The 9,627-nt window shown below is 33.3% G+C and overlaps 1 protein-coding gene across 1 annotated transcript; it reads left to right on the plus strand.

Annotated features, from left to right (window-relative positions):
• Window positions 1–2,926: 2,926 nt before the first annotated feature.
• Window positions 2,927–7,337, plus strand: LOC107854868 (probable fructokinase-7). The gene is made up of 7 exons (XM_016699864.2): window positions 2,927–3,116; window positions 3,638–3,852; window positions 4,585–4,797; window positions 5,074–5,271; window positions 6,263–6,403; window positions 6,523–6,639; window positions 7,002–7,337. The coding sequence occupies exons 1-7, from the start codon at window positions 2,981–2,983 to the stop codon at window positions 7,137–7,139; spliced, it is 1,158 nt and encodes a 385-aa protein (XP_016555350.1). The 5' UTR covers window positions 2,927–2,980; the 3' UTR covers window positions 7,140–7,337.
• Window positions 7,338–9,627: the final 2,290 nt, after the last annotated feature.

The following is a 9,627-nucleotide window of genomic DNA, read 5'->3' on the forward strand; positions in this document are numbered from 1 at the left end:
CGAGCTTTATTAAGCTTCGCACTTGTCTGAGGAAATAGAGTACTATCGTTCACTAAGTTCTGAGAATGATCGATCGATTGGACTTATCGAGAAACTAACATAGGCTCTAGACAACAGCTCTATTTTTGGGTATAAATACCCCCAGGACTCGATAACATAAAAGTAAGACATAATGATTCTTCATCACAAATCATTCATGCATCATCACGGTCATCGATTCATCACTACCATCATTCATTCATCATTACAAGCATTCATTCATCATTACAATCATTCATGTAATATTAAAATCGTTAAAGAATCACTTCAAATAGTTGGGCATCACAGCATACTTTCCCTCTAAAGATCCTTAGGACATCGCATTAAGCATTTAGGAAACATAGACCTCTATTCATCATCATATACTAGCCTAGGGAAGACATGGTATTAGATTATACCCCATTCAACGAGATCTTACATCAAGTACTTCATACCTATTTGGGTCTTTTCATGTATTTAGATATCACTTGATTTGGGGGAAACTTCATACTGACACATCACTATTTACTTACTAACCACTTGACATGTATTAAAAACTTAGCATATATCATAGAGCACATAATTGGGGGAATTTACAACCATTATATCTCGACTTATTTACTAGGGTTTTTCAACAACCAATAGACATGACCGATTTTAAACCTACTTGGGAATTTCATGCTATCTTGGCACATTTCACTCACTAAGGCATTTTATCAAACACTAGTCATGCATGGACTAGATCACAATTTGGGGTTTCCGATTCAACATACTATAGCGGCCCTTATGCTTCACCTAAGCTCTTTATTAAACCTATGGGGAACATTCTTCACTTATTCAACCATTTTTACACCTAAAAGTCATGAACACATCACATGGAAAAACAACTTCAAGAGGGTCTATCACAAACATCACATCAATTCCACATACTAGGGTCAAAGCTCATAAATTTTGTAGGCAAACATAGATTAAAACTCAACAACAAATTAAATATCTATTTCAACTCATACAAATCATTTACAACTCGTAAACATAGAAATCTTTTAGTTTTAAAAAGGGTTCTTGAGCTTCTTGGATGAAAGGGACCCAAGAATCAACATCTACATACCTTAACCTTTGAGATTGGATGAACTTTAGTGCTTGAAACTTTATCCACACTTGAAATAAATAATTTCTTTAAGCCCACACTATGAGGAACTTGATTCTTGAAGAAACCTTGATGAATTTATGGATGAATTTTGGAAGATTAGGGTTCTTGAATGAAACCCTAGATATTCTTGAGAGAATTGGAAATGAAAATGATAGAATTAGGGTTTGAATGAGGGTTCCTCATATTTACAGAGGCTTAAAAAAGGTGAGAAATGACCAAAATACCCTTACAAAAATGCCCTTGAATTGCTGAAAAAATATACTTGACGCCATCCGTGACAGGCCATCAGGTCCGTGATAGGCCGTCACGAATGGTCATCACAAAAAGGGTCCAAATTCTTGATTTTCTGCCCAGGGCTGACGACGTCGTCAGAAATGTCGTCAGAATGTGACGGCGTCATCAAAAAGGTCGTCAAAAACGTGACAGCCCGTCAGAAATGTCGTCACCATTTTTCAGCGTGACATGCTGGAGTAAAATGGGCGTAACTCTTTGCTCCGATATCGAATTTAGGCTAAATTGGTATCGTTGGAAAGATAATTCAAATATATTTCATTTGATATATAGAAAACCATCTAGTTCTTAATATACAACGAGTGATGGTCGATTTAAGTTGACTTAAATTTTGACGGTCACTAAAACTTGAACGATAGGTAAGTTTTCAACTCGTTCATGAGTTAGGGGACCTCTATGATCTTAATTCATACTCAAACTGATTCCCACACGATTCAACATATTTCATACTTGGGAGGATATTTCTGAAACATTTTGACTCCGATTTTTGCTTTACCAAATACGCTCTAAGGCTCAGACTGGAAGAGAATTTTGCGGGGCATTACAGTTTGTCTCTCCCACCAATGTGGGAGAATTAGTAGACTTTCCATATTTTTGAGTACACTTTCTTATTTGAGAGTGATCTCATTTTTCCCTTCACCAATTTCCTCCATTTACCATTCACATGATCAACTTGAACCCAACATATCTATACATATATACATATATCTATACATACATATATATATATATATACATATATCTATACATACATACATATATATATATATATATATATATATATATATATATATATGATAAAATCATACCATCTCTATATATTGTATGACGTATATTTGCAATGTAATTTAAAAGGTAATAATTACATAAATAGTTGTGGAAATCAATCAATAAAATTAAATTTTTATATTTTAAGTTGTTATGAAAGAGTTCATTGGTTGAGTTTAGAAACAAGTTGTTAGTTAGAATTTTACAAACTAAATATAATTTCAGATGCTCAAATAATTAAATCACATTTTGACATGATAATATTTTTGAGAAATAATCCGTGAATTGCATGAGTACGTATAGTAGTTAAATATTATAAAAAAAAATATTGATCAACTAAACTAAAAAAAAAAAAAATACAAGTGGGGTGAGGGTGAGGGGGGCGGGGGAAGGCCCACTCAAGAGCCTGAATAGCTGATTTTGACTTATATAGTGATCAAATTACGCATAGATGAATCTAAAAGTTTTTTGGATTTCCCAACTTTAACATTCAAAAATGGATAAAAAAATTTGAGTCATTAACAGAAAAATTAGGACAGAAATGGCAAGTGTTCTCTTAAGAAAATATGATTCACCCAAGAGAAGCGGTCATTGTCTTTTGATACAATAAAATTTTGTGGTAAGAATTTGAAAAAACCACTACATTTCCTAGGTAATAGGCTTCAAATTTCGTTATATATAGAATGAATCGTATTAGGTTGAATTTCATAGCTAGCTTACCTTTTATTATATGTAAAATTAAATTAAATAAAAATGGATCGGTCAAGTAAAAAAGGGTCCAAAATGGGCTGTTGTTTCCCGGTTATCCTTGACCGATCCATGAGAAGCAGCTTCAAGCTATCTAAGAGTTCTTCTTCTGACAAGCTCAATAAAAGCAAGAGCTCTATATGTAAGGACTCCTTTTCTATTACCTAATGATCATCCCATGAATAATGAATTCTCTCTTTTAAAAAAAAATAAAAATTTTAAAAACAAATCTTGACACATAAAGGTCTTATTTTATTTTGCATTAATTTTTATGTATAATCACCGCTACAGAGTCAAGAATTCTAGCATTAAAAAGTCAAAAAAATGATAGAGTGTCACGACTAATAATTTAAGCCTACAATCTAAACTAATTTTGAACCGCCTTTATCATTGCGTATAATTAAAGGTTTAAATATATAACGAGTTCAATACCACGAATCTTAAAGGTTGAATCCATATAACTAAAATCCTAGACCCGCATCTATTGGTCATGGTCATGGGAGGATTTTGAATTTCTTCCATCTCTTTCCTTTTCGAATTTTGTAATTCGTATGTTTCTTGTATGTTAGCAATCATGTATGTCCCATCCCATCAATGAATATATGATCTTGTTATAAGTGAATATTGTGGGTGTTAAATTAATTGCATGTTACAAAATTGTAGGTTCACCAACATCTCTATCAACGAAGAAAAAGGAGGTCCAGGAAAATGATCACCTCGTCGTATGTTTTGGGGAGCTGTTGATAGATTTTGTGCCTACATTATCTGGAGTTTCACTGTCAGAAGCACCTGGTTTTAAGAAAGCTCCTGGTGGGGCTCCAGCTAATGTTGCAGTTGGTATAGCAAGATTAGGAGGTTCTTCCGCCTTTATTGGCAAGGTACGTACTCACGTTTAATTTATACAATATCAATCCTATCCTATCATAGTTAAGTGCATCAAATGAACGAACTTTTTTAATAGATAAACTTATTGGATTAATAAATTAATGGGTCGAAGTATTTGTGTACTTGGACCGGACCAAGATGAGCTAAACAAATTAATGGCCATAAGCCTAACACAAGTTTAAATTTGTTTGTACACTTTCTTTAATTTGGTTAAATAACGAATAAAACTTTCTTTTTCATATTATTACTACATTTAAAATATCAAACAAGATAAATATTTTTAAAAATACTTTCACATGTGTTTTTATGGAACAATTTGGTTTCACATATTTAGCTCAAATAAGTCCAATCTTTAGATGAACTAATTTGGTTGTGCCCAAACTGATCAATCATAAGAATATGTCAACGGCGGGTAGCGCAAATAATATTTTTAAGGGTTAATTTTTACTCTCATATTTTCATTATTATCAACGTATCTTTTAAACATTAAAATGCGTAACATGCGTTATTGTCTGAATTATCAATCTTACTTTTAGGACTACTATATGTAATTATCTTGTTCACCTGATAACATGCAAATTCGTTACAGCGAAAAAATATCCTCAGGGCATATGAGGGCAGAATAGAAAGCTATAAGTCTAAATTTAACCGATAATTTGTCCTTTATGTGATCAATCTTTTCTGGCTCATTAATTTTCCTAATTTTCATGTATGTTACATTGCAGGTGGGTGAAGATGAATTTGGCCACATGCTAGCTGATATATTGAAACAAAACAATGTCGACAATTCTGGCATGCGTTTTGATACCAATGCAAGGACAGCTTTGGCATTTGTGACGTTGAGGGCAGATGGTGAGAGAGAGTTCATGTTTTTCCGCAATCCAAGTGCTGACATGCTTCTCACAGAGGCAGACCTGGACAAAGATCTCATTCACAAGGTAAAAACAGGCAAATAGGGTTTATGTTTCACTAAAAAAAAGTGTATTAGGAAGCTATCTTCTTAAATGAGTACTATTATTTTCCTCTTGGTTGGGGGTTCTGACCCGAACCCAAGAACATGCGGTTTGAAGTCTGACTTAGACATTTCAACGACTATAATATTATGTCAACAAGTGTAAAATACATAAATTAAATTTAAATATAAAATAAATTTTTAAAAAATATATATGAAAATGTATATCTTAATTCTTTTCCTTCGTTTTTTTTTTTTACAGGCAAGAATCTTTCACTATGGTTCAATCTCTTTGATTGCGGAGCCATGTAGGTCAGCTCATCTTGCTGCCATGGAGACTGCTAAAAAAGCAGGCTGCATTCTCTCTTATGACCCAAATCTAAGGTTGCCCTTATGGCCATCCGCCGAGGCTGCTCGTAAAGGCATTCTCAGCATCTGGGACCAAGCTGATATTATTAAGGCAAGTACAAAAGATTTTACATGTTATATAACATTTTTTAAGTTAGCAATATATCCCAGGCTTTGTTAGTACATTTTAATATTTGATAGTGCATTATTTCAAATTGACAATCTGTGATTTACAATGTGTGATGTTGATGGTTGCACTTTTCCAATGCACAATGCATGTTAGTGGAATATTATCAAGTGCAAAAGTGCTAATTTACTTTGTGTAATTCTTATAACTATTAACACTCTATTTCACTCATTATTTTATGATAGAATGTGACATTTAGTTCTTGAAACTTCTACATTAGTCTACCTCATAACTCTTGTAACTCTTGTAACATTTGTAACCTAAAGGCCATTCATGTACCCATTTTGCTACACTACATTCTTCATATTCAATACAAGGATGAATACCTTACCTATAAATAGAGGTGGTCTTACATGTTATAGCATGTACAAGAAAATATGTTAAGTGTGAAAAAGATTACAGTGTATAGTAGTGAAAGAGAGAATTGAGATGAAGAAAATATTCTAAGTCAACAATTATATTAACTATACAAAAAAGAGTAATTATATTAGTGAAAGAAAGAATTGAGACGAAGAAAATATTCTAAGTCTTTAACTATATTCACTATACAAAAGAGAGTTTTAGATGTTGAAGGAAAGTGTTCTTGTAGTGGACCTTTGGACTCTTCAACTAATCGGGAGTTGCTTGAATTGTACATAATTGATGGGTTGTTGTATCCTTGAGGGGACAAACCAAGAGTTGATACTGCTGGTCAGTGTAGATTATGCCACAGTGGGCTTAAATCTTCAGAGAACAAGATATTCGTATCTCACCCAAGAAGAAGATTATTTTATTTTCATTCTTTTGTATTTTTAACTGTAATTTAATTATTGTGGTATATTACACCAACATACTAGGTATGAAGAATTAATTGTTGCTATAGTGTCAACAATTGACGTTTAATTTTTGGGTTGTGGATGATTATTATTAATTGCAGGTAAGCGAGGATGAAATCACATTCTTGACAGAGGGTGAAGATGCCTTTGATGACAATGTCGTGATGACTAAACTTTTCCACTCAAACCTTAAGCTTCTTCTCGTAACCGAAGGGGGAGACGGTTGCAGATACTACACTAAGGTTAGTGACTAAGATTTTGTTACTATACTATTTGAAGGTCAATTTACTTTGTGCAACTATATACTTTACGGTGCATGATATCGAAAATACTGACAATTTTGGTAATTTAATTATTGCAGGATTTTCATGGGAGAGTAAATGGAATTAAAGTCACAGCAGTTGACACCACTGGAGCAGGTGATGCATTTGTTGGTGGACTTCTCAACATTATGGCTTCAGATCCAGACATTTACATGGTACAATCATCAGTTACAAGTCGCCCAATAAAAAACTACTCTTATCATTTTTAATTTGTTTGTCATTTATAGAAGAATGTCACTTTTCCTTTTCATAATTCTTTAATTTCAACTTTTCACGTGGCATATTTAATTATTCAACAAGATTAAAGAACGGTATACATTATATATATTTTTAATTTAAAATCATAAAATCCAGAAATTTTCTTTATGTTGCTATATTTCCTACCAAGTTAAAACCAGTTAAACAAATTGAAATGGAGAAAGTATTTACAGTGCAAGTATATATAAATTAGATTTCAATTATTCCTTTTACACATGAAAGTTAAGTTTGTTAGTCTTTTTTTAATTTTTGGCTGCAGGATGAGAAGAAATTAAGGGATGCACTCCTTTTTGCCAATGGTTGTGGAGCTATAACTGTAACAGAAAAAGGAGCTATCCCTGCATTGCCTACAAAGGAAGCAGTCCTTAAAATCTTGGATGGTGCCACTACTAACTGATCAAATTCATGCCCCCCACCCCCACACCCCTGAACCTACAAAAAAAAGCCTCCTAATCATGACACTGCACCACTTGTGTATAATTCTTATTGTGAAGTTTTGTCCATTATTGCTATGGATATAATTATTTTTTAACATGTATATATATATATATATAAAATACAAGGTGCATATAACAATTTTAAATCGTTCGTCCAATTTTTGGTTGTTGACTTTTATAAATGAACTATGCAACTATTTAAAATATGTATATATAATACGAGGTGCGTTCACCACATATTTTGTGGGTCAAATGGTGCAGGACAACGAACATTTCCTACGGAAGGAAAAATAACAACAACATCGAGTACGAGCGCTAATGCTTTGTCTGGCAAATATTATTACATGAAATTCAATTATAAAGGCGATTTTTCTTCCACCACACATTGAAAAAATATGAACACAGGTTCTCAAGTTCGTAAAATAATATTGTTGAGGAGCTCTATAAAGTATTAAATGATATAGTATAATGTAAATCAACGTAAGAAATAAAATAAAAGTACCGGGCATCAGTGGTCCACCAAAGGAAAAAAAACACACACACTTTAAGTTCTAGCTATCTCAGGTGCAAAATAATTCAACTGGAAAACTATATAACAACTCATTTATATATATGTATGTGTAACTGCAGAAGATCTAGGGAGAATTTTCAGCAAATCGGCGCTTCGTTCTGCACTCTGGTAGTTCAATTGATTAATTTGTTGATGACATATCTGCAGATGCTTACAGAGGAAAAAACATACAAAAAATAAGAGGAAAAGAGAGATATATTATTATGCTGCAAAGAAGCTGTTTAAATACAGAAAATCCTAATAAACTGCGGTAAATAATGCAGTAACTCAAAAAACCGAACTACCTAATTAATAGGAACTAAGTCCACCAACAGCTATATGCCTAAAGACTAGGAAAAATCATAACTGAAAAACTACTATAGAAAAATTCTATCATTTGGAAACAGAAAAAACACATCAGCAGCCATGTAGTCATGCCAATTCAGCATTAGTTAACAGCTCATGAGGCAGATTTCAACTCTCCTCCTTGCGTCAAGAGCTGCAAATTCCAAGTTTGCTTCTCAAGAACTCAAATTTGCTTGCGGGAAGAGTTTTTGTAAAAATATCAGCCAGTTGCTCTTTCGTTCTGTAGTATACCAGATTCACTAGACCATCCTTTTGCACTTATCTAAGAAAATATAGCTTCACATTCAAGTTCTTGGTCTTTCTATGAAAGATTGGATTCTGAGAAATAGGAATGACAGCCTGGTTGTCCACAAATATCTTAGTGCTTTCCTTCATCTCCTAACCAAGATCACAAAAGGTTTTCCTTATCCATAAAACTTGATTGACCGTAGCTGTCGCAGCAATGAATTCTGCCTCTGCAGTTGATTGAGCAACAATCGCTTATTTTTTCGAACACCAAGAAAAACATCAAGCGCCAAAAATAAAACAGTACCCTGAAGTACTTTTCATATCATCAACAAAACTACCCCAATCACTGTTAGAAATCCTTGAAGTTTGAAATTCTGACACTTGCTAAATTTGACTCCATAATCTATGGTGCCTTTGACATATTTGATCACTCGTTTTGCAGTTTCATATGAAATTCACTTAGAGAATTCAAAAAACGGGATAGTACACCATCATCCTTCATTAGCTTCTCTCTTTGATTCATAGGCGTGCTCATACTCTTGCATTCTTTCATTCTAAATCTTTTTAGAATCTCCTTTATGTATTTCTTTTGACAAAAAATACTTCATTCTGAGTTTGCTTAATCTCTATTTCCATAAAATAGGTCATCTCTCCAAGGTCGGTCATTTCAAAGATCTTCATCATGTCCTCCTTGAATTCTTTAATAAATGCTATATTATTTCCTGTCACAATTAAATCATTAATATACAGAGAAATAATAATAGTGTTAGAGCCAACTTTCTTGACATAAAGAGTCGATTCACTTAAACTTCTTTCGAAGCCTAAGCCTTGCAAATAGTTATCCATTTGGCTATACCAAGCTCTAGGAGCTTGCTTTAACCCGTATAAAGCTTTCTTTAATAGATAAATCATATTTTCACTTCCTGGTACACTGAACCCTTCTGGTTGCTCAACATATATTTCCTCTTATAGTAAACCATTCAAGAAAACAGACTTCACGTCGATTTGAAAGATTTTACAACTTTTTTGTGCTGCTATTTCCAAAAGCATTCGAATTGTATTCAATCTAGCTACTGGGGAAAAGTATCAGAAAAATCGACTCCCCAAACTTGTGCGTAGCCCTTCACCACTAATCTAGCTTTATGTTTGTTTACCGAGCCGTTTGGATTGAACTTTGTTCGAAAAATCCATTTAACTCTAATCTCTGTCTTGCGGTCTTTCCACTAGCTTCCAAGTTTAGTTTTTCTCTATCATGGACAGCTCCTTCTTCATTGTATCTATCTATTTTTGATTAATTTTTGCTT

This window comes from Capsicum annuum, chromosome 10 (genome assembly GCF_002878395.1).
Source record: "Capsicum annuum cultivar UCD-10X-F1 chromosome 10, UCD10Xv1.1, whole genome shotgun sequence".
Classification (NCBI taxonomy): Eukaryota; Viridiplantae; Streptophyta; class Magnoliopsida; order Solanales; family Solanaceae; genus Capsicum; species Capsicum annuum.